This window comes from Perognathus longimembris, chromosome 11, assembly GCF_023159225.1.
Source record: "Perognathus longimembris pacificus isolate PPM17 chromosome 11, ASM2315922v1, whole genome shotgun sequence".
NCBI lineage: Eukaryota > Metazoa > Chordata > Mammalia > Rodentia > Heteromyidae > Perognathus > Perognathus longimembris.
This window is the reverse complement of record NC_063171.1, coordinates 48,668,129-48,694,582: the sequence shown is the minus strand read 5'-3', so window position 1 is coordinate 48,694,582 and position 26,454 is coordinate 48,668,129. Positions and strand designations below refer to the sequence as shown.

The 26,454-nt window shown below is 41.0% G+C and overlaps 1 protein-coding gene across 2 annotated transcripts in view; it reads left to right on the top strand.

Moving 5' to 3' along the window:
- Positions 1-8,601: 8,601 nt before the first annotated feature.
- Positions 8,602-26,454, top strand: part of Tgfb2 (transforming growth factor beta 2) — an 81,707-nt gene continuing 63,854 nt past the window's right edge. The window contains exons 1-2 of one of the 2 annotated variants that reach the window (XM_048356642.1): positions 8,602-10,157; positions 24,805-24,888. In XM_048356642.1, the coding sequence (XP_048212599.1) occupies positions 9,812-10,157; positions 24,805-24,888 (430 nt within the window). In that variant the 5' untranslated portion in view covers positions 8,602-9,811. The remainder of the gene's footprint in view (positions 10,158-24,804; positions 24,889-26,454) is intronic. The other variant, XM_048356644.1, reaches the window with a different exon arrangement.

Here is a 26,454-nt window from a genome sequence, read left to right as displayed (position 1 = left end):
CAAAAGGTTCAACGTGGTCTTATCCTTTACTACCAATGGTAACTGCTAGGAATAACTATGGCATGAGTCATGGCAGCCTATCTTGACCCATAATAGGACTCTCAAATATACTTGTTTAGCAAGGGATACTATCTGTGCATTGGATATTTTAAGAGAACTTAACATTATTAGGTGGCAGTATAATTTTGGAATCAGAACTGAATTTAAGTCAGTTTAGACTCTTACCACCATAAAATACCTTTTACCACCATAAAATACCTTAAACGTGAAACTAGTGAATTGGGGAATCACAATCTATCGTTCTCATTGTAAGAATTAATGTGTGTGCAGTGCATTCTGATGTGTAACTGAGTCTCAAAATGGTCTCTGTTAGGCATTTAGAAGATTAGCTGCAGGCCCTATAGATTTGCCATTCACTTCTGATCAACATAGCTGAAAATGCTTCTCTTTTAGCTTGAGAATTCCCTATACAAAAATTGTTTCATGACAGTCGCCATTTACGATTTCTACTTCTGGAAGCCCTCTTTAACACAAGATCTTGTGCTGCGAACCACATAACATTTTTAGTAGTCAGAAATTCAGTGATCATGCCAGAATGTGTTAAAGTGCAATTACGTAATTTTTGATAGTGTAGAAAGTCATCACATTGAGAAGTAATCCTGATATTTAATGAGATGTCAGGAGAGGTTATTGGGTATTTACTAGATACTGCATTCTAGAACCCATATTAAATCTTTAGTAGAACTTTCCCGGGGTTGAGAGAGAAATGGGTTAGGCAACTGGATAGAGTCCTGTATACTAGGCTCCTACTTTTAAAGTTTCTGTGATACTATGAAAATTGAATAAAAAGTTTGACTTTTCTCCTTTCTTGATTTCTTGTAATTCATTCTGATCTGTGGCTTTTGTCTTCTGCAGTTTCAGTTACCCATGGCCAACCATGGTCTGAAAATATTAAATGGAAAATTTCAGAAGTAAGTCATGCTTTTAAGGTGTTGCATGCTATCCAGAGTAGTGTCCTCCCTGGGACATGAATCATTCCTTTATCCACTGTACATATCCATGTTCACTGCCCTTTACTACCCAGCTTGGCTTTCACATGAGCTGTGTGGTACTGCAGTACATATGTTCAAATAACCCAACTTTTATTTAATATGGGCCTTCGAGTACAGGAAGATGAGGGCTGACAGTTTATGCCAAAGAGAAGCTTCCTTTAAGTGAAAGAGTGAAAAATTTTGTCTTACTAAGGAAAGGAAAAACAAGTCATTAAGATCTATAGTACAATAAAATAACTTTAGATTATATTCAGGTAACCTTTATTGCAGTGTTTTCAGGTTTATTTGTAGTTGCTAATTTTACTTTGTACCTGATTTGGAAGTTAAATTTTATTGTAGGTATACATGTATAAATAAAGGCAAAATAACACAAGGGTTGGTAGTATTCACTTTCAGACATCTCCTATGTAATGTGTTAAAACATCCCTTGTGTATTGTGGCACTGCTGTGTTTAAAATACTGTTTTCATCCATCTTCCACAATCTCATCAATCACTCAAGTTAAAGAACAGAACAAGTAAAAGCAACCATTTATATATGTGTCATATCGTTTGTCATATGCCACACAGTGAAAGGTTTTATAATGCCCTGAACTCAGCCTTCTCTGTAGCCTAGTACATAGGCAGACAGTAGGTGTAATAGCTTGCCTGAGGCACACACTTAATGTGGTCACATCTAAGCTGGAGTTACAGAGCTGATGATAACACAGCACTGATTATCCTCCATTTAGGTGGCCCAAATGTCATGCGCCAAACAAGCTTCTAAGCATCAGAACTCTTGCCCTAGAAAAATAAAGAGCATATCCAGTTTTTTTGTCTCAATTACATAGGGCAATGGAAGGGAGAAGACACCAGGTAACAGAAGGTAGTATAAGTTTAGAGTTATATCACTTCAGAGTTTTGATTGGTTTTGATGGATGCTGTCACTTTATTAAGCAGTGTGCTACTGGAGAATTTATTATAGCTCTTTCCCGATAATTTGAATTACATTTTAATTATCTGGATGCTGTACAGTGGAGCTACTGGTATACTGGCATGGTTCTAATAGTTGCAATCGTTATGTTGATTGGGATTTTATTTTGCTGTGGATCCTTTTAGTACTATAGCAATGCATTATGTTTTGTTAATGACATGAGATAACTCAAAGGTGTGAGTGACTGATTTTTTTAAATAACTGAACTATAATGAAAATACTCAGTAAATAGGACATAATTTGGGGTTCTCAATATAGTTGTAACTCATACCACTCCTCTCCTCTAGGTGGCATGATTTAGGTTGTCATTGAATTAACTGGTATAGTTATTACTATTATTATTTTACCACAAATGAGTGACTAGTTTCTAAATAACAAATTTAACTATATCACTGATCAAATTTAGTTGTTGTGGCTGGTCTTTAATGGCCCTAATTAACTTAAAATTGTAAGACAAAGACCTCTTAAAGAAACAAATACCAAGAAAATGTTATCTATAATTACCCTGTACTCTAAGTCATTTTTATGTATTACTGACTTGTAAGGGTCATAGTTGGCACAACCATGTTTTGATCTGATCCTTTAGCTTAATGTCAATTGTTACTATTTCCTTGGAACTGTGAAAATGCAGATCTGCTCACAAGGACATATGTAGAGACACCTTAAATTGAAAGAGAAGTCAAATATTGTAGGGATTTTAAATTAGCAGGAAACAATTCTTTCAGCATGTGGCTTTTCAGGTGCTATCTGTGTTTTGGAAGCCATTGTTTACTAGACAGGAATGATCAGAATGAAAAGTCAGCATTGTGTGACCCATCAGCGTGTAATATTTCCTGTCTTCTGTACTAGCACTAAAATGGGGAGGGAACAGAACTCACTTTCGAGATTATGTATTTTTTATTTTCCATAATCTAAAAAGTTAATTTCCCAAACTCTGTACACAGTCCATGAAATGCTTAATTCCTAATGATTATTGTATCCTGTATCCATTCTCTTCCTTTTTGCATGGGAGATTGGCTTTTGTGTCTCTAGAGTCAGCATTTTTTTTCCAATTCTTTGTTTTTGAGGTTGAGGCAAGTTTCTGTCAATGCTAAAATTGTAGAAGGATTTTCAAAATGTATCTATGGTAGGATTTTTAGAATATGTTGGCAAAGAAAAAGGCTTGGGAATAAGTGAAATACAATATTATCATTCAAACCAAAAAAGAAATGGAAGTCTGACATATTCTGACAGATTAATGAGTGTGAAGTTGCTTCACTTAAATAATGGACTATCTGGGAAAATCTTGTTTTGTCCTGTTGTCTTAATATATTTATGAGTTACATCTTCTTTACTTCCACAGGTACTTGGGTCTGTATGATACGATGTATCATATGATCTTCCTAGGTATAATAACTAAGCTGGTGAATTTTTGAGTTTTGTTTTCTAAGACTTGAAATACTTATCATTGTGGTCGAGTCTCAAGTTTAATGAGTCAAATCCATCTCTAGCACTGTGCTTTTAAAATACTTAACATAGGGGCTGGGAATATGGCCTAGTGGCAAGAGTGCTTGCCTTGTATACATGAAGCCCTGGGTTCGATTCCCCAGCACCACATATATAGAAAGGTCAGAGATGGTGCGTGGCTCAAGTGGCAGAGTGCTATCCTAGAGCAAAAAGAAGCTCAGGCAGGCCTTGAGTCCAAGGCTCATGACTGGCAAAAAGTAAAAAACAAAAAATAAAAAAATAAAATACTTAACTTTGCTTCTTAAAGTACTTATTTACAAGTTTTTCCACACACATTTTTTAATGTAGTTACTATTGCCCCTTGTTTTTTGTTTACTTTCTTTCTTAATTGCAGACTAATTGTGGCAGCAGAAAGGCCAAGTGGCTTGAAATAAGAGAGCTGGTAACTTTGCTGTCATCATCCAAGATGAAAACGTATAAATAAATTCAAAAGATTGTGCATCTTAAAAATACTTCCATTTCATTATACTTCATGATGTGAACATAATCATCTCTATCACTGGCCTTCTCTTTTCCTTTTTTATATATTTTTTCTTACTTGGCCAAAGTATTTCACTTCCAACCCCTCCTCCTTAGCAACCTCATGCTGGTATCTTGCTTTATGTAGTATCTGAACCATGGGGGTGCTAAATGCAGCTGGTGGGGATTCTGTTAGCATCCGCATCTTATTAAGTATACACCCATGTCATTGTGTCTGTATCAACTATCCCCATATGCTTTTTTATTTATATCAACTACAAATGTTATTTTAGTGGGTTCATTTTAACCAGAAGCTGTCACTAATTTTGGATGATCCTGGGGGTGACAAAGCCCAGTTCCTTGAGAACCTGCCTTTCAAAGAAAGACACCCTCTTGTTGGAACTCTTAGAGAATGAGACCTAAAAATAGTAAATATGAATGGCCCCAAAGCCACTAGGAAGAATCGACCAGTGAATTATAAGGATGAGATACTATTTCCACTGAAGATTATTACTATGGGATGGATTTATATTTGCTCCTCTCCTAAACCTACTGATACACCCTGTGTCTTCTATAGCCCTTATCACTTGAATTTATCACTGTATCTTTTACCACCTCTTTTCAAGCTCTTGTCTTTCCTTTTTCCTTTGTGTGCTTGGTTCTTTCCTATTTCCTTCTCACTTCAGTTGATAGAAAATAGAAATAGTAATTAGATTACTTTTCATGAGGAAATCACTAACCTTTCCATTTTGTTACTCTGAGATAGTTTTCTGTGTTATTTATTTTATAGTTATTGCATACCTGTTTATAGGAATGTGTATATAAGATTTGAGGTCTAAGCCAGGCACTGGTGCCTCACACTGTACTCCTCGCTATTTAGGGGGCTGAGAGCTGAGAATTGAGGTTCAAGGCCTGCCTAAGCAGTAAATCCCTGAGATTCTTATCTCTAGTAAACTGCCAAAAAAGCTGGAAGTAGAGCTGTGGCTCATGGGATAGAATGCTAGCCTTGGGAAAAATAGGCTTAGAGACCACTCAGGCCCTGAGTTCAAGCTCCATGCCACCCCCCCCCCAAAAAAAAAAGAACCCTAGCTTTTATCTCCTTCCCCTTCTAGCCTATAGCATCAAGCCTAGGGCCTTTTTTGTGTTAGGCAGAAGATGAAAGGAAGGAGATATTAGATGCTGTTGCTGTGACACAAAGGGTAAAAATCCAGGTTAGGGATGAGTAGTTTGGTTTAGCCTCTTGTAGGAATTCCACATGACCAAAAGCACTGCACCTGCAATCTCCCTGACCTGGAAACCTAGGAGTTCCATCTTAGGGTAGTAAATAATAAAGGGACTTTAATGTTGGCTTCCTCACTATATTTGAATAGTCAATTAGTGTTCTTTCACCAAGTGTGTTTTCTTGTCCAGTGATTATTGGTGGCAAAATATCGTAAGGTTTAAAATAAAGAATACTTGTCCACAGAAATTACTACGTGACATAACTGAAATGTAATTCCCCCTTCCTTTACTTATTTACTTCACTTTTTGGTTTATTGTTTATGAGACAGAGTCTGAACTGACTTATCCTGCTTCAGCCTCATGACTTGCAGGGATTGATAGACCTGGTTCCCATGATGCAAACTCTTCTGGGGTTTTTCCCTGGCTTTGCATTCTATTCCGGTGTAATAGAGTCAAGTATGTTTTATTTCAGATTGCCTGAAAAAATGAAGAGGGAGTAGAAAGTAATTACAGGTGGCATTGAATGAGTACAAGCTGAGCTCTTGAGTTTACAACTGTACTTCGTGTGATTTAATTCTAGCAGTCATCTTATGTGGTGGATACTGTATCAATGCCCCCATTGCACAGATGAGGAAACTAACAGTGTCTGATCACAAAGGCAGAAAGTGGCAGGAGTTTTCAGCCTTCCTTTTAACCGCTGTATTCTTGTGAAGTGGCCAGGCTGGTGTACATTGTTCATTTTCCCTTCTCCATGTAGTTTGTGTAGAGTCCCTAATGTGTGCGATTTTAGTAAGCTTAGTGACAGTTTTGCCTCTGATATGCTCATGACAAGGCCTTATGAGAGTTATTCAAGAGAAGACAAGATTCACTTACGTCAGCCACAGAGATAGTTCTTGCAATCCCACCTGCTCTGTCTTGAAGAAACTCACCTGCCAGCTGGAAGGCCCTTCCTCTCCTGCTGTACTCAGGTTTGTGTCCTTACCAGAAGGGCTTTGTGCCTTTACCAGAAGATGTCAGTAATCCCTTCTCTCATCCTTTTTGTTTCTAGGGAAATTGAAGTTACCTCTTATGATAGGTCAAGGGCCTTAGGTCTAAGGGGTGTTAAGTAGACAGTAAGTGCTCAACAAGCTATTATGAACAAAAATATGGGTGTGTGGGCTGGGAAGAAGGGACTCTACAGCTTTTAGGGCTTAAGATATGATCCCAGGTATGATAGGAATGGGTAGACTTTCATTGCTAATCTGAATCCATAGGAGAAGCCTAAGGCACACCTGCAGCTTTATCACCAAGACAGTATACAGTGTTCAGAGTGAGATGCTCACTGTTTTGTGGGGAAGCTTTTCCTACAGAGTCAGCAGAATACTCTGGCAGCTTACTCAGGAAAACCAGCCATATTCAAAAGCGACATCAGCACACCGTAGCTCTCCTTTGTTGTTTTTGCTCTGTCTTGTAATTGCATTAGACATAGGAATCTAACAGTCTTTCCCTGTCTGTACTGCTAGAGGAACAGTGTATAGAACTCACAGGGATGACTTGATAAAGTGACCAGCCTGACGGTAGCTCTTGGTTGATTACATTTTTCTGAGGCGTTTGGGATGGTAGCTGGTTGTCTTCGCTAAGTTGCTTCAGTGTGAAGCTGATTTCCGGGAAGGAGGGTTCTGATCTATACATTTTCAACATCATTCAGAAGAAGCAAGTTAGACTTGTTTATCCTAGAGATTTACCATGGGAGTTTGGGTGGAGGAGCCCATGTTCAAGCAAGTTCAGAAAATAATAGAACAGTGAAAAGTTTCCTTTAGGGTTTGCAGAACTTTTAATGTGGTGATGGAAAGTATGGAAAGAGGTCAGCTGAGCCCCTCCCCCCAGTATCACCCACATCTACTTGACCACAGAACCCTGTTTATCTGTGTTGGAGATTAATATTCCTTACAAATACTGTGTTAGGTGGGAATGCAGGCACTGGGTGCTGAGTGCACAGTCCAGATCTTCTATCTACTGTGGTATGAACAGCACTGTCAACTCTGCCTCAGTCTCCTTATCTGCACAATAATATAGGTCATTTGAGTGTCATGTTTATTATCTATTCAACTCTGTTTATGAAATGATATAAGCTCCCTATACATTGAGAGTATAAATCCCAGAAGTCTTGACTTTTGACAAAAGAATTTGTTGAACTAGGAAAATATCTGAAGTAGGGAATAATATAGAAGTCTTGAATTGGGGGAAAAACTCAAACACATTTTCCAGCTTAAATCATCTGTCTAGTCAGTATGGCCACAGAGTCATGCTAAAATTAAAATGTTGACTGACTAAAGGTAAAGTCAAAGGGGGAAAAGTGAACAGTGGCAAGAGTTATTCTTGTATTCCTCTAATTTGGACTAGATTGAAGTCGAAAATGTCAAGTTATGAGTAGTGTATAACAGACACCAAGCACCAAGAATACCAGTTTCCTGGATGTATGCTGTGGAAAGAATGAAGGTGGTTGATAATGTCTGGTCTAGGAAGGTGGTGAAGAGAAAGCCAAACAAGAAAGTGGTTTGGGCAGCAAATTCAAACCAAAACAGACGTAATTTACTCTTTAGGTAAAAAAAAAAAAAAAAATTAAAAAAAATTAGGGATGTTTTTCTCCAGGCCACAAGTCATTGGGAGGGCTAGATTTGTAAGCAAGCTAGAAAAATAGGTTTCAAGGTGGTGGTAGCCTGGGAAGGGGGAGTGTGGGGTGCTGGGCGGTAGATTAGGCATCTTAAACTGAAAAGAGTCTTCAATTGAAAGTCTCAGGGCTGGCCTGGCCTTGAGTCCACCAGTACTCCCTCAAATTGTGTGTGTGTGTGTGTGTGTGTGTGCCCGCGCACATTCCAGAGCCAACGATTCGATGTGCAAGGCTGTGAATGAGCCACACTAAGCAAAATCGGGATGCTTGACAGCTTGTCTTTCAACGGCCCAGTCCAAAATGCCTACAGAAAGTAAATACAGAGTTCCTGGTGTCAAGGCGCGCATCACCTACCCCGTTCCCTCCCTCCTTCCCTCCCTCCCTCCCTCCCTCGAAGTCGCCCGCGTCTCCACCCCCTCCCCTACTGCTGGGGCGAGTTCGCGGTGTAAGTAACCGGAGGACTGCTCACTGTAACCCTAGCACGTCACTTTGTTGAAGGCAAACACGTGGTCCAGAGAGAACTTATAAATCTCTCCTCCCGGCAAGATCGTGATGTTATCTGCTGGCAGCAGAAGGTTCGCGCTGAGCGGAGCGCCCGACCCGAGAGAAAGCTAGAGTTCCAGAAAGCCAGGGAGAGGGAGAGAAAGGAAGAGGGGGAGAGAAAGAGAGAGACAGAGACACGAGAGACACAGAGACAGAGACAGACCGAGAGCAGAGCTAGGGCAGCAGAGGGGTGGGGATCCTCGTATAACGGTCTAAGGGGACACTGTGGAACAGATGGAGGGGCTGCAGTAAGGAGGAGAAAGAAACAGTCTATTTTAGGGTAGCAAGTGCCTACCTCCCCTAAGCGAGAAAAATCCGAGTGGGTTTGACGCCGGGAGAGGGTGGGGGTCCGAGGGAGCCCCACGCAGCCCCGAAGGAATAAAGCTCGCCCGCGGCGGTGCGTCCCAGGGGCGGCTTTTGCAGTGCGTAAGGGCGAACGCGGCAGCCCTTCCATCCGTCCATCCAACCATCCATCATCCTTCCGTCCGTCCACCCATCGACCGATCCATTGCCTGGTGCCGAGTCGCCCTTCGGAGCTAGAGGAGGAGGGCGCAGAAGGAGGGAGCTGGCGGCTGGAGCCGATCGCCGGCCGTGACGGCGGCAGTGGAGTAGCCGAGCCGATCAGGGCGCGCGCTGGCTCGGGTGTTGACCACAGCTCACGGCGGCTCCTCTTCCGGAGCAGGATTCTCGCCGACCCTAAGGCCCCCGACAGCACCGGACCGAGCCCCCAGCGCCTGGCCCAGCGAAGCGCATCCGCCTCCCCGGGGCGCGCCGGGCTCACTCCCCAGGCGCGCACGCGCGCGCGCGCACTCATACACACACGTGTGCGCTCCTGGGCTCCTGCTCTCTGCGCCGCCAGGGGAAGGCAGGGACGAACCGCTCCACTCCTTTAAATATATAAATTGCAGCCTGGGTCTGCATCCGCGTCCCCTCCTGTCATTTCGCCAGCTGCCAGCCCCGGAGACCGTTTTCATCTCTTTGCCTTTGGCTTGAGGAGCCGGGTTCAGATTCGCCACTCCGCCTCGGAGACTGACACACTGAACTCCAATCCTTCCTCTTCAATTTATTTCTGCCTAATAGGTCGCTACTCGCCTGTTTCGCTACTCGCCTGTTCTCTCCCCAATCCCCCCCCCCCCCCTTGCATCGCATCGCTCCAGGGGAGAAAGTAATTCTTACTCCCTACAGTCAGGCTTCCCTCAGCCCATCCCACATCTTAAGATTTTCACTTTTGGAACGACCTGCGTGGGTTTTCTTTCTTTTTTTTTTTAAAAGAGGAATTCAAAGATACTTTTTTTTTCCCCTATTGGGCATTGACTTGATTGTTTCAAACGTTTCATATTAAAAAAAAAACTCTACCTGATTAGTAGTTCTGTTTTTTTAACTTAAAAAAAAAAAACTTTTCCCAAAACATGCATTGCTGTGTGCTGAGCGCCTTTCTGCTGCTGCATCTGGTCACGGTGGCGCTCAGCCTGTCTACCTGCAGCACGCTCGATATGGACCAGTTCATGCGCAAGAGGATCGAGGCCATCCGCGGGCAGATCCTCAGCAAGCTGAAGCTCACCAGCCCCCCGGAAGACTACCCTGAGCCCGAGGAGGTGCCCCCGGAGGTGATTTCCATCTACAACAGTACCAGGGACTTGCTCCAGGAGAAGGCCAGCCGGCGGGCGGCCGCCTGCGAGCGGGAGAGGAGCGACGAGGAGTACTACGCCAAGGAGGTTTACAAAATAGACATGCCGTCCTACTTCCCCTCCGAAAGTAAGTCCTGTTTGTCACTCACTACCTTGCCCGGGGTCCAGCGGGTCTGGGAAACTCTCAGAACCGCAGCAGCTGGGGTGAGGGCTGAAAGGGGGGGTGGAGTGGTCACCCTTGCCTCTCCGGGTCTTGGTTCACTCATTTCCCCGTTTGTCCTCCCCATGCACCTCTTTTCCAGTCATGCGCTGGAGACCCCCAGCCTTTAAAAGACTCCCTTAAGGCTTTATTATGTTTTTGTCCACCTCCCTTCCTCCAACCCCCAGTCCTTCGAAAGGTATTTTCTTTTTCTTTATTTACTCTTCCCGGACTTTACTTTGCAATTTGGAATCAGCCCTCTGCCCCCAAAACCTAAGGCACTCCCCAGGGCAGTTAAGATGTGAAATCTTAGGTCCTTGGTTTTCTTTGCCACTTCTTCCCTGGGTTCATTGAACTGGCCCATAAAGGGTTAAAAAGTCCTAAGCAGTCTTTCCAAAAGCCCCCCCCCCTTTTTTTTTCTTGCAGACTTGTCAGCTGGGTCCCCCAAACCTTCCCTATTGTCTCTCACTCCCCTAAAAACATCAAGGTGCAGCCCAGTCATAGCCTGATTGGAGTCCCCCTGAAAAAAAATGCCGGGTATTATATATCTGTTGCCTTGATAGGTGATTATGTTCCCCTAAGGCAAGTTCTTATAACCACATTCCCCCTTTAACTTCACCTCCACTGACAACCTCCATTCTGAGCAAGTTTAAGGTTTTCCTTCAAGTTACATTTTTCAGAATCCCCCTTTGGGTATATTGTTCATTTTTTTCAGCTTTGAGCTTTGCAGTTCTAGCCCTTCATGAACTTTCTGCAGGGACCTCTGTACCTTCTTAAATGTGAAAGAGGAAAGACAGCTGATTTTTCAATTATGATTATTGTCATTGTTGTTGTTTCTGGCTCCTGAGCTCTGTGTCCTCAAAAACCAGCTGGCCTTACAGTAGCCATGGGAGTGAAATGATTTATTGTGGCGTTCTTTTAAGGAGAGGGAGGGAGAAGGGAAAAGGACAGTGTCAAATTATTTCAGAATTCTTAAGAAAAAAAGAAAAATCTGCAGCAGCAACATCCAGTGATACCTGAGAGGGTTAAATACCAGGAAGAACTAAAAGAAAAAATAAAATCTGCTTCAACAGTTGTGTATTCCAAGTCCTAAGTCTTAAACTTTTCATTGGCTGGCTGCTTCTCTCCTCCCCTTCCCATGCCCTATATACTTGCTGGCTGCTTTTGTGAAGTCTCTGTGACTTGCCTAAATAGATAATACAGCCATCTTGGTAATTTTAGCCTAGAAGTTTTAATTGCAGGGTGGTGCTTTTCTTTTTTAATATTTATTTTTAGTTTGACAAGTCGTAGCTATGTGACTTGCCATATCTTGTGCTTGATGGCCGAGGAATGTGGGCCCGTGTGCCTAACCCCAGTCTTTCTGGCCACCTTTCTTGTGCTGTTTTGTCTTTTCTTTCTGTTCAATGGCATCATAGATGTATGAAATCCTGGCCAGAAGGGTGATTTTATCACTGTAATTATGGCACTATTCAGAATAGTCCTTGGTAAATGCACTCCAGCCTGGTTATTCTCCACCGCTCTTCCAGAAGTAAAGCTCTCTATTGTGGAATAGAGCCAAGGAAACATTAGGAAAGAAAGTTCATTGTAATTAGGCCAAAACCATTGAGGCTGAGCAAGGAGTGTTGAATCACTTGGCTTTCTGTAGCGTGTGCATGGGTTCTGTTGATATTTGGACAGACAGCTAGGTATGTTATGTAGGACATGAATGGCATCCTTTAATGCTTGCGTGCAAAAGATCAAATAGATTGCCAGGGCATTTGCAGCACAGGGAGTTCTGATCTCATTATTGTATAGGGGTGGAGGAAGAAAGTCACTCTCAAGGGCATTCATTCTTCGTTCTCTCCAGCATAACTCAGTTTGAAAGAGGAAGATGAGCTGAGGCCCAGCATCAGGATTATGAACAAATTGGAAAGCATCCCCACGTTATTAGTAAGATTGCAAAGTATGGCATCTAAGATCAAAGTGTGGATACTCCTTATTTCTACAACCCTGGCCTCCAAGTAAATTAAAATCTCTGATAAGCCTAGAATATAAATATATATACTCTCAGTTTTTCATACCAAGAATATGCACTCCAAGAAGCCTGTGTTTCTTCTGGAAGCTTGGGAGCAGAAAGCTTTATTAACAGTAGATTCGATATAACAATGTAAAGACTGTGCAGAATTTTATAGAAACTATGCTAACAGATTTTCCAGCACTTTCTAAGTGTACTGGAATTTAGTCTACTCTTCCCCTAAGAAAGGGTGGGGGGGGAAGAAAAAATATTCACTCCACCATACTTTTGAAAGCAAATTGAAAGTGCAATGTTGATTTTGATCACAGTTAACCCTTATGCAGGACTTTCCTGCCTCACTTTGAACTGAGCACTCAGAGTGGGTACAGGGGAGTATGCGTGCCTGTCATTTCTTACAGTGAATCAGACCAGGGTCATAAGCTCCAGAGATGAAGGCATGGGAAAGATCAGTGGTTCATTTTTTTTTTAAACCACCAACTTATTAGTGTTCAGGGAGTGGCTTCAGCTCAAGTATTACAAATATGCTCTAATTATACTCAATGAGCTATATATCATTACCAATTGCTGATAGCCCTTTGTGGGGACATTTTAAAAAGTTCAGTTTAAATATTTTTAGCAATGTGGAGATTTAAGAGTAAAAGTATAAGAGATATTGTATATGCCCTCAGGCATATTTTATCTTAAATATTATCCTTGGCCGAGTGTGCTATATAAATATTGTAAATATGAATAGAACTGGCCAGGTGCCAAGCTCCTAGTATGAATTTTAGTCAAGAATGTATTTATGGGATATAAATAATACTGTGTCAACATTTGAAGAAGGGGTCTGATTAGGTTTGAATTTATTCATATTGATCTTTTCACATGCTGTTAGTTTAAGGCTCAAAGCAGAGTTCTGGTGACGTTTCTCAATAGTTTGCCCAATGGGAATTCTGGACTGTGGATAGTTGAAATTCAAGACACATTGACTTAAACTGCACAAGGTTTTAGAAATTTCAGAGAGAGAAACTTTATAGGAAGAATCCAAATAATTGACATTTAAAACCTATAAAGCTGAAGACAGTAAAAAAATAAAAGGATTCATTTTCTTTCTTCTCCTTTGCAGTGCTAGGACTTGAACCCAGGGCCTTGCATATTCTAGACAAGGAATGCTAATCCTGGGCCACATCACCAGTCTTGATTTATTTTTTTCTTAAACAAGATCTTTCTCATTGTGTAAGTTCGGATCAGCCTCGAATTGGTGATTCACCTGCCTCCATCTCATGAATGCTGTGACTATAGGCGTATTCTACCACACCTGTTTTCCTTGCCTCTATTCTCTACAGCACAGTTTTCATGTAGTGTAATTCTAGTTGCAGTGATTCTATACCATACTTTCCTCTTCTCCCCACCCTGTCACCTCACTGGAACAGTTGGCAGGGTCTGGAAGCGTCTTTGGCTGTTATGACTAGAAGGGGAGTGATGCTACTGGCCTTCTCTGGGTAGAAGCCAGAAATGTTTCTCTCCATCCTATGTGTGTTTAAGACAGCCCTCCTCCTTCCCTTGTACCGATTTTACCAAAGAATTATCTAACCCCAAATGTCAGTAATACCCCCTGTGAGAAGTGCTGGTATTCTGGTGTTTTATCATGGGTAGCTGAAATCTGTTAGCAGTATCATTTTTAAGAGCAATAACAGAAATAAAATATCTTTAGGGTCAAATGGTATTAAAATGAAAATGTTAGGAGAATAATCAGAATGTGCTGTTCTTTAAACCTGAGTAGTATGGATGATTTACTGCAGGCTATGTAGACTATTCTTGTGACCTTAAGGCACCTCAATTAAAAAGATCCGAATTTCTCATTCATTTAGCTTCAGTTAATGATGTTGGCCCATCCATTAGTCGCTTCAGTCAGCAGCAGTGATATTAGTCAGCATACAGAAAAAGGAAATGAAGAATTATCTTGGATTTTCCTTTCAAGTAAAATAAAATAAGCAGTGTGCATTAATGAAGAGTGGAATCCTTAGTCCAGCCAAGCAAAGATAGTGAATAGTCATGTTGGTTTATTCTATCATGTCAAATGAGACAGATTAAAATATACAGCCTGGAAAATCACCATGAGGTTCTCCTTATAACTTTCACATGAATGCTAAACATTTAATACAAAGCAATGAAAATAACACTGCAATCTCCTTTTCTATTTCCTCTATGATTTTCTAAGTGAAATTGTGGGATTTTAAATGAATAGCAATAACAGTATGGTTTGAGAAATGTGACTTAGTATTCTATTCATGAATATATATTTCTGTATACAAATTGCTGGTCTGTTGGACCAGTTTTCCAATGAAAAGAACTTTTAGTAGGATGCAGTAGTTGTACTTTATGTATCATTTTTATTTTGTGGCTTAAAAATGGATTACCTATGTCTGTGTGAGAGTGTAAGAAATAGAAAGGGGATAGGCAGAGAGAAACTGAGTAAAATAGAAAAGAGATATCAAGGACAGATCTGGTTGGCTTCTAAAATGATTGAGTTATTAATGTACAGCAGATCAATCTCTATAATATCATAGCTTATCTGACCTCTGTTGTGGGCACATTTACTTAGCCACATTCTCTCCCTTTTAAAACTAAAACTTTTCATACTAGAAAAGAACCTTGAAAGGAAATACGCAGCTTAAAATGGAAGCAGTATTTGCTGCTAAGTGAAATCCATCAGCCTCATCTCTCTCCTGAGGAGACTCACCAGACTCGCCTGCAATAGGCCGAAGCCCCCTGCACCTCCACAGTGACCCAGTGGCGCTCAGAACTGCTGCACTTTGTGAATGGTGACTTCTCCCTGGTGCAGACCCGCTGATGTAACCTCCTACATCATCTTCCATATAAAGATATGAAAGCATGACAGATCCTTTTTCCTAGAGGAAACAGAGATGGGAATAAAGAACTCATGACTCACTGTTGAAGCCACATCAAATCTGGGTTAGAATCAAGGAGGTCACAAACTCCTAGGCCTTCACCCAGAGATTACAACACACTTCAGGCTGCAGTATTAGAAGGCTCTGGAAAATGGAATGGAGAGACCTGGCCCTATGAGAGAGGTATCATGAGCCTTGTTAGGGTTGAACTCCTTCCCTATGGCCACTGTAGGCTAAAGACAGAGATAAATAGCAAGCATGACTCTCTGAAGGTAGCCCTTTCAGCTGTCTTGTAGCATTTCCGGTCCTGGCTGGATCCTGGAGAGAGAATTTCAATTTACCAGATGTGCTTGCTCTGCTCAGGCAGTTCTGCTTAAGGGTGTATTTGCAGATTCTCAGCAACTCGATGAAATGTGGCTCTGCCGGAGATAAACAAATGTTTCCATTGTCATTTAGAAAACATATGGTGCACTTAAATTTTTTTTTTTAAACAAAGATAGTTTTTTAACTTTGGAATTCAGTGTGCTGCAGGTATTTTATTTTAAATTTAATAACATGTTGGGGATTCTTTGATGGGTTTGTTTAGACTGAAAGGTTTGCTTCTGCCATTTGTTTAGAAGAAATCTGCATCTTGCTGTAATCATAAGCTGCTTTGGGTGGGTGGTTGTTTTGTTTCAGTTTTAGCCTCTCAAAGCCAGAAGTGAGTGAGTGGCTCTACAGCCTCTTCCTCCCCCATTACTCTGGGCATTGTGTGGATGGCCTTGACTTTGCATATGCACACCTTCAGTCTTCCTCACAATCCACGATGTCTTCAGGCCTTTCGCCTTGGCCGAATGACCATCTTTTTGTTGGGCAAATACTTAAGCATGGCCCTGTTTGATACACTCCTTCATTCGTGTAAGATGGCAGGCTGTTAGTGTACAGGGCTACAGTTTCTTCACTGGGCTACTTGCTTGCTGAGATTGTAAAGGATCCATGTCAGGTACTAGGTAAGCACTGGTGCAGCTACTCTGGCACCTAGTAGGCCTTTGCATGGCAGCCATTATTCACTAAATTGCAAACACCATTTACTTTCAGATGCACTGTTATTTTATGGACTACAAAAGAAGCACTCTCACTCCAGTTGCCTCCAAAATCCCACTGATCATAAAACAGGATCTGGCTTTAGAGTCTTGAAACATAATTCAAAGTGATGCCCTGGGGGTGATTCCCAGGAACTAGGATGTCTTGGGATCTCATTCTTTCCTTTGTATGTTCTACTCAGTGGGTCTGGTTCCCTTGCTCCGGATTCTCTGGGTGGCTTTTACCACTCATGGGCGGGGCATGGAGAATGGCAGGGCTGGAAATCTACCATATATGACAGTCTTGAGAGTTTAGTAGTCTGAAGATGAATTTTCTTGGATCACATCTAAAACCTTTCAAAGTCTGGGTCTTCTCTTTTGTGTAGTTCCTCATTTTATTAAATTCCTACCTGAAAGCCGTATTCTTGCCACTTTGTCTTGGCCTTCACCCAAATGGGACATTTATTTGTATGAGGCTGAGCCTTTGTTTCTTCTGTTTCTTTCAATGGGTGATAATCTTTGACATCCTTTAAACTTTCTTCTAGAGTTAGAAAGAAACTACCTCCTTGAGAGACCTCAGTTTTCTTTTTATCTATTTATTTATTTGTCAGTTGTAGGACTTGAACTCATAGCCTGGGCACTGTCCCTGAGCCTCTTTGTAACATTCTACCAACTGAGCCACAATGCCACTTCCAGTTTTTGAGTGAAGATCTCAATTTTCTTAGTCATACTGAATTGGATTTTCCTTTGAAGTCTTAGTATTGTGCTGTGTGTCTTTGCCTCTTTCCTTTGCTATTGTATTCTGGGCTTCCTTCTTCCTTAGTGTATAATCATCATTAAAGCAAGAATCAAGTTTAATCTCTCCATAGTTCTTTGATCAGTCCATATTTGACAAGTGAATGAGCATTCTCTGTAGAACAGGAGTGACCCACCCAAAGGCTCTGTGTGTCCTAAGTGTCTGCACAGGAGATTCAGGGATGACCTATTCATTGCAACGTCAGGATAAATGTACCTGATAGGTACCATGGAAGTCCTGCACAAAGCTCGGATCTTTTTTCTTGTCCCCAACATATTCAACTTTTATGTCTCTCTTTTATGTCTGCTTGACATAAAACTTGAGATTTATCAACACTCTGGTTATGGTTTTTAATTTTTTGCAATATTGAATATTGAATCCATGATCTTGTTCGTGCGTGTCTAGCACTTGAACTATACTCATAGTCCTTTGGTTTGTATTTTTCTTTTTGACATAGAAACCTACTAACTTTGCCTGGGCTGGCCTTGAACTCCAGTACGTTTTACCTATACCTCCTGAGTAGCTGGGATTATAAGAGTGAACCAACTCACCTATTTCTGGTTTGGATATTTTCCTTCCCTAAGTTTTTTGTTTTGTTTTCTTCTTCACAAATGTTCATGTAGAGCATTTTTTGTCTTTTTCAGAGAGTTATTTGGGAAGGCAGAATGGTGTTGTGCAATGAATAAGACTTTAGAATCATACAAAGTCCAAAAAGAAAGGCAACAGCACCTAAACTAGCTCAGAGGCTGGAAGGGAAATGGTAGCACGATGACAGGAAGTCTTACAGGCCTTTGGCATCTGTTAATAAGTGGTTGGGTTTGGTTAGCAGCTTGGCTCTCTCAGTGCAAGTTACCAGAATGGTCCCACTGATATCAGATCTTGGCTCTGCTGTTATTGGCTTTGTAGCCAGGGTGGAGGCCCCTTCATATGACTAGGCCTCAGTTTCTTCATTTGTAAAGAAAGATAAGAAAACAAAGAAGCATTCTAGCAGATGCTTCTGACATTTGTGGGCCTGTTCCCAGCCCTCTTCACAGATTCCCACTCCATCCAGGAGAGTCTCTGGGCTGGTTTGTTTGTGTCATGGTTTTTTTCCTTTGTTGGGCTTGAACTCAGGGCCTGGCCGCTGTCCCTGAACTCTTTTTGTTCAAGGCTAGCACTCTACCACTTTGAGCCATAGCTCTGCTTCTAGTTTTTGAGTGGCTAGTTGGAGATAACAGTCTCACAGGGACTTTTCTGCCCAGGCTGGCTTCCAATTGATCCTTAGCTCTCTACCTCTTGAGTAGCTAGGATTAAAGGTGTAAGCCTCTGGAGCCCAGCTTGGAGTCTCTGTTTTGAAGGAATCAGGACATTTGGCTCCAAAGATGAGCCCTGTCTGGAAGCTATGTTAGACTCCGGTTAACTTCATTTCTGGTGCAGTGAGCTGTCAGGTTATACCTATGAAATAACATTAGGGAGAAATCTCAAAGACGAAGTTCCAGGAGAGGAAGAGCCAGACTGTTCAGGGAACACACCAAAGGATGTGAAGAGGGGAAATGAAAACCTGAGTGGTAATAATAGCAGAAAGAAGCAGCCATCCTAAGGGTCTTGGGTCACTGTTGGCAATGGAATGTTTTCTCTCAGTGAGTTATTAGCGTCTGGGCTTTCTAGGGACAACCTAGGGACATGTCATTGCTACCAGAAAACTTTGGCCTAAGAAGTGGTGGGCTTAGTACCCTTTAGAGGAAGAGAAAATTTCATGGTACTGAGAAAGCTGTCCTGTGTGGACTGGGACCATCCCTTCGTTCTCTTAAATAGAGCACTTGCATTTGTTATGCCTGGTAAGTTGGAAATGTTTGGCTGAGATGTTCCTTTAACCACAGTGACTTGAGAAACTGAAGGCAGATGGAAAATGCTTTCTGGATGTTGTGAAGCCCAAACCTTCTGAAAATAGTTTGAATGCATTGCCAACCCTCCACAGGCAGCTGTTTTCTCTCACACTAGCCTATTCCACACTCTCAGTTCCCAGGGTGAGTGGCCTTCTTGCCCCAGGCCTTCCTGGCCCTTTCTGGGCTGGTAACTGAGAGGCAGGTTATTCCTGGAGAAGAGACATGACTTTTTTTATTGAAAGAAAAGTCATGGAGCAGCTATTTGAGAATAGGAGTGCCCTTGTAGAGTTGTTTGTTTCAGACGATTCTGTAGCATCTATCCCGGCTCATGAAAGGAAAAGGAAAGTGCTGTGATTTAGATCTTGGCTCTGTTCGTCTGGCTTTCTCTCTAACCCACAGCACACTGACAAATACCACATCTTTCTTGACAAGCTAGTTTACAGATCGCCATTCATTCATAACTTTAGGCTGTTGTAAGAATCCTTATTTGTTACTTCTTCCCAACAAGAATGTAGAGGTTAGTTCTGAGAAAGATACAAGTCAAGCACTCATTTCACATCTTTCTACCTGGAAAAAAAAGTGAGCATGGATTTTTTAGGAACGCCATAATATTTATTATTGTGAAAACAAAAATGAGAAGGAACATTCTGGGAAATATAATTTAATTTTTAAGTTTAGTATTCATTGCAGTGTATTTGTTATTCATTCATTTGTGCTTCATAGGCTGTTTATAACAGATTATTCTGTCTCTTCCAGATTCCTTCCATTGGGAAGGGGTCTTGTTTATATGTTTATATGACCATTCATTTTCTTGCCATTCTTTTCACTTCTGCTCTGACATTGGGAAAATATCACTAGAATAATTTCTGTTCTTGTATTTATTAACAACTCTTGTTGTTAAGCTGCTGGCTTAGCAACTCACATAAAAAAGTGACTAATTTTTCTGATTCTACTTTAGAAAGGAAACAAACTCATCACAGACAGAGGACATTTCTTTGCAGAAGAGGGAGATTTGCTGGAGGAACCATCCTCTTGGAAAGCTCGTACGATTTTCTAACTCCTCACAACTGGACCACTAGGGAGCTAGGCCAAAGGCTTTCTGTTGGCCAATCTTTTCATATGCAGTCACATCTCAGCATTTAAGCTCTGCAGGGTAAGGACAGGGACCAGAGAAAGGAAAGAGCTTCTGAGATCCCAACTTGTACCTAGAAGTGGCCAGTCAGAGGCAAAGTTGAATTCTAGCCATTGCCTGAGGGGCTATATGGTCTCACCTTTAGAGCTGTCTTTTAAATTCTACAATATTAAGTTGCTGCCATTTGTTTCCATGTGAGACATCTTGAGTCATTTTTTAAGTCACATTGGTCTGATTAGTCCTTCAGTCAGTTATTGTACTTCTTTGTAGTAATAAGCCTTAGATTGTTGAATGACTTAAGTCATCAGTTAGATCCATGAATCCCCACTTTTTATTCCTACTAAGCTTGTACTTTTTTTTAATGTGTGAATTCAGGTGATGTATGATTGTCTTAGAAGCATTTCAGAAGATTTTCAGTGTCAGAAAGGTATCACCATCAGTAATGAGTAGTATGCATGAAATGATGTCTACTTTCATAAATCTTTGTCCAAGTACTCAGATTCTAGAAAGAAGGTCTTAAGGCAAGCTGACCCTAGATCATTATATATTTGGACCAATTTTTTCATTTTCAGTAACAGTTACAGCAATTCTCTAAAAGACAGTAGAAACTCATTATAATTTCCCATTAGGAGGAATCAGCAGTATCTGCTTATAGAATTGCAGTCACAAGAGCACTAAATTATACATGTTTGTGTGAAGAGGAAGGGAAGACTCAGGTGGTTAGGAGTTAATTTGAACCCATCCTTATGGAGAATTTTTAATGGCAGTAAACACCATTCATTGTTTCTAAATCACCTGTGTGAGGATCATACGGCATTCCTAGCCAGGTGCAAGTTTTCTAGAGCCCACCTGAAAAGCATAATCTAGATAGTGGTGGAGACAAAGGCTTGGGGATCTATTTATAATGGGTCACACAAGGAATTATTTTGTATGGTAAAGGTTGAGAATCACTGATCCAGGTGACTTATAATTTTTTTGTGTGGCTTATAATTTAGATAGCCTTTCTTTTTTTTTTTTTTCTTTTTATTCAGTGCTGGTTCTAGGACTTGAACTCAGAGCCTGGGCACTGTCCTTGTGCTTTTATGCTTAATGGTAGTGCTGTACTACTTGAGTCACAGCTCCTCTTCCAGCATTTTAGTGGTTAATTGGAGATAAGAGTCTCATGGACCTTCCTGCCCAGACTGGCTTCAAACTGCAATCCTCAGAACTCAGCCTCCAAATAGCTAAAATTACAGACATGAACCACAGGTGCTCTGCATCATGAACCACTTTATAAAAAAAACCTCATTTGACCTAAAGCAATCCAACCAGTGATCAAGAAAAATAACCCCATTGGTTGTAATTAGTATATTTCTTAGCTTAGTCATTACAGGTTAAAAACACAGTACTTTTAGGGTTCATGCTATAGTTGCTTAGTTATACTAGTCATCACCTCATTGTCCAAAAAGAAATGTACTGTTCGCCTTTTTTTTTTTTTTTGCCAGTCCTGGGCTTGAACTCAGGGCCTGAGCACTGTCCCTGAGCTTCTTTTGCTCAAGGCTAGCACTCTACCACTTGAGCCACAGCACCACTTCTGGTTTTTATGTTTATGTGGTACTGAGGAATCGAACCCAGGGCTTCATGCATGCTAGGCAAGCACTCTACCATTAAACCACATTACCAGCCCCCCAAGGCAAGGTTTTAACACTGAAATTTTTATAGCCACATCAAAGCAAACCAAAGGTGGCTACTTAAGGACTGCATACTGGAAATTGCAAACAACAACAGTTAACTCACTTTGTTCCCACACAGACTTTAATGACCTAGGGGACCTTGGGCCATGTCAGGGATCTGAATTCCATATATAGAAAGTATCTCCCTTCTTGTTTTTCTTTTCTACTAATTTTAAAAATTATCTTTAGTTGTACAGAGGACTTTCCACTTAACAAAGCAGTGTAGGAACACAATGGGACTTGATCAACACTACCCCTTTCAAAATTCTTAGGCATCCTTCCTCTATCCATCCCTTCCCTCACCCTTAATTTGATAGGATACATACTGAATTCTTGACTGCTTTTCTCTTCTTCGTTTATCCTCCCTTTTCCTCTTGACCCATCCCACCCCTTTCGGGTATCAACTTGCTGTTGTTTATTTTGTTGAATCTTGACTTTGCCTTTCTAAGGTATTATAGTGAATTTTCCCCTGAATCTACCATACTTTTGTTTATACATTTGTGTACACTTCATTCCACCCAATATAAGTCTATAAGCTAAATCCACATATAGGAGAAAACATGGATCCTTTGTCTCTCTGGGTCTGACTTACTTCACTTAACATAAATTTTTACAAGGCTTTTTATCTATTTACAAATAGTACAGTATCATTTTTTCTAATGGATGAGTAAAATTCCATTGTGTATATATACCACTTTTTCTTGATCCATTTATTCACTGAGGGGCACCTGGGCTGATTCCAAACCTTGGCTATGGTGAATAGTACTACAATGAACATGGTTGTGCTGGTGACTTTACTGTAACCAGGTTTGTAATCTTTTGGATAAATGCCTAGGAGTGAAATTGCTGGGTCATAGGTAGTACAACATACACTGGCCTGAAGAAAGTGCTGTTTCGCAGGAAAAGAACTTAAATACACACACACACACACACACACACACACACACACACTCACTACCCTTCTACCCCCAAGAAATGCATTGGGCCATAATTGAAAGAAACAGCATTGTGAACCAAGCAACACACTCTTTATTCTCTGTCTCTAGTTATATTCTTTGATTCAGGATAAATTTCAGCATCTCTTTTTAAAGGTCAGATATGAATGAGAAGTCTTTGTTTGACTTATGAATCTTGTGATTAAATAGTTTATACCTATATACCCAGTGTAGCTTCCTGTCTTGGGTGACTCATATTTTTTTTTTGAGAGAGAGTTTTCTTTTCATCAGAGTGTAGTGAGAGCTTTAAAAATAAACAGTATGGCTGCTTATTCATGGCAATGTTTGGGAGCTGGAATCAGCCTATGGAGACAATCTGACAGCCTCCCTTCTCATGGAAACCCTCCTACTGAGACTCTGGCTACCATGCCACATTGGCTGTGCAGAGCCATGTATCTCAATTAAAGAAAGTTCCAGCCAGTGCCAGTGACTAAGGCCGACAGTCCTATCTACTCAAGAGGCTGAGATCTCAGGATCTCAGTTCAAAGCCAGCCTGGACAGGAAAGTCTATGAGACTCATCTCCAATTAACTACCCAAAAGCCAAATATAAAGCTGTAAAAGCTAAGGGACAGCACCTAGGCTCAAGTTCAAGCCCCAGTATTGGCACAAAAAAAAATTAGTCTAGAAAGTATACAATGTTCTTTCTAGAAGGTGTAATCCATACATGTGTGGGATTACTGGGCTGAATGTTGGGGATGGGTAAGTTATGGGGTATGGGAAAAGCTACCAATCTCCATTTTAAAATTGGGCGGTAAGAGGCAAAATTCTGGCAAAAAAATAATTGAGGGTGGGATCTTTGATACCTTTGTCTTTTGTCAAAAGAAGGTTCAAGGTTCATTCAGGCTTGAATAGTGGCAGTGTTACTTCTGGGTAAATAGAAGTTGTGCATAGAATCAAAATGTGTGCAAGAAGAATTGTATTACACCAGGCACGAGACGTAGTTGGTGTTCATTTTATCACCACTGTCAGATAATGAATATAATTGCATTCTTGAGCCACCTTTTAAATATAACATTTCAGTTTTATTGTAGATAAACTGTGTTTCATCTTGTAGATACAGAGGTTTGAGTAAATTCAGATTCCGGAATTCAAGGAGATCAGTGATTGAACATCCACAGCTGTGAAAATACTTCCCATGATAGGAAGGCTTTTCAATACTCAGAAGGCCCTTAGACTCTCTTCCTTCTGAGGTTATTTTATTTGTTTGTTTGTTTGATTGATTGATTTTATTTCTGCTGGTACTGGGGCTTGAACTCAGGTCCTCAAGTTTTCATTTGGCTTTTTTTGCTCAATGGTGGTGCTCTACCACTTGAGTAATTTCTCTATTGCTGACTTTTTGCTGGTTAAGTAGAGATGAATCTCATGGACTTTTCTGCAATTTCCAGATGTCAGCCTCCTGAGTAACTGAGTGCCTGGCTCAGGTTATATTTTTGTAGTATATTTTCTTCTCTAAGAATAAGGTAAGCAATGTCAAAATTTGTTTGCTGTTACTTTAAAAGAAAGTGAAATCCAAGTTTTCTGGATGGACTTACTCTTGGGCAGAAGATACATTTAATGAATGGATTTCAAAGAGCTCTAGCTTTTGAAAATGTAGTTAAGCAGCTCCAAACCAATAGAGTTTGTATTTTTGACTCACTCAAGAGAGAGTTTTCACAATGCAATTTACAAATGCTGACAGGTGGTTTCAAGAACTGAAATCTAGGCCAGCCAAATGAGAACTCAGTATTTTTTTTTCCCTTCACCAGCAGGCTGTCTTGTCAAAGGAGGGAGGTACTAGAGGCCTTTCTAATTCATCTTTAATACATTCTATCTTATTTATTTCCCCATTTCAGTATGTAAGTTGTACACAATTACTTTAGTGCCAGAGCATGTTGAAGGAGAACCTGAACTTGGGAATCTGACTGCCAGGGGATGAGGGGTCAGCCCCCTTCGTGGATCCTGAATGTTGAGTCCCCTGACATGGGTAGCAGGGACTCTGTATTCCCAGGGGAGGGGGTGGATGATAAGGACATTCATGAGTCTCTCTTCAACTTTGAATCTTTGTATAGTTCTGTGCCAGGCCTCTCTTCGGTACAATAGCTAATGACTGTGCTTTTTAAAACTCCTAGCTGTCTGCCCAGTTGTTACAACACGCTCTGGCTCTGTGGGCAGCTTGTGCACGAGACAGTCCCAGGTGCTCTGTGGGTACCTTGGTGAGTACACTCGTCCGCTTTATTCCTCCTTTCACACGGTGCTATCAAGTCCTTCTTTATGATTTGTTTCCAGGGGAGAAGTCATCAGAGGTGAGATGAGATTTGGAAATGCAGCCTGGTAGCTCAACCATTATGAATATTCTAGAAGTTTTCAGATTAGAGTTTCATGAGGAAAATGAAATTACTGAGTGATTTGGAAGTAATACTATGCCTTGATAGCAGAATGCCTTGTGGGTGTATGACAGATGTTCCATAGTCAGGGAAATTTTTAAATGGTGAACTTTGACCTCCATGGCAGGTGCTGCTTTGGAAAGTCCAAGAATATGGCTTGAATGTTAAAGGAAGGTCCCTTTTTATCTCTTACTTGTATCTGTAGTTGCTTACATAGTAGTACATAGTACTACTTAATGTATATTTAATTAATTAATGATATCTTTACATAGTTCTACAAAGGGGTTTCAGATTCTATATGTCAGTTGAAAGTACAGTCCATCTTGATCAATAGCATGCCTTTCATCATTCTTCCCCTCTCCAACTCCACTCAGCACCTCATCCTTCCTAATTCCATTCAATTAATGTTTCTTATATGGAACCAAAGTTTAAAAACAAAAAGTTCCTCTCCTTTGCATTCCAGAAGGAGATCTATGAGCGTGTCATGCCATTATTTGTGAGATTTATGTTGACATGTATGCATTACATGATAAAATGGATTGTCATGAGTCAGGCCCTCAGCCGACTGGGCCTGGGAGCTTGCCCCTTGCTCACACCAGCTTCTGCTGACCTCCCAAACCAAGAGTAAGCTCATCAGAGACAAGACTGTGTGTTAGATTGAGGAGCACTGGAAATAAAGGTCTGTTTTCTGCTTTGGAGCGTAAATCAATTCCACCAGCTTATATCCAATGGCTACTGTATGCTGGGCAATGGGTCCACAGCACTTGAGTGACCCTAGGACTTGAGTGACCCTAGCACTTCAGGAAATCAGCAGCTAAGTTGTTCCCAAATCATGTTCAGGAGGAAAAGAAACACACACAATCCTAGCATTGGCATTGATTTTGAGGTCTCTGATGAGGCTTGACTTATGTACTGGACAGGAACAAGGGAGATGGTTTTATTGTCCCTTATTCTGTAACTCTCCATGCCCAATTTCACTTCTTAACAATCAGTGTAGTACTTTTTTTGACAGTGCCCCAAACCAGGGCCTCTCCCTCAAAAGATTAAAAAAAAAAAATCAACCTACCAGACTCAATCAATACTATGCATTTATTTAAGTAGAGAAGCACTCAAAGTGGCTAGAAATGGATATATAAATAAAAGAATGAAAGATTCAATCCATGCTTTTAAAGCTCTGCTTAGGTTTTCCAGCTCTGAATTTTTAATTTTATGTCACACTCTAAACCAAGGATTAAATGTCTGGTCACTCATGGAGTAGCTTTTTGGAAAGGAAAAGGTTTTTTGGTTTTTTTTTTTTTTTTTTTTTTTGCCAGTCCTGGGCTTGAACTCAGGGCTTGAGCACTGTCCCTGGCTTCTTTTTGCTCCAGGCTACCACTCTGCCACTTGAGTCACAGC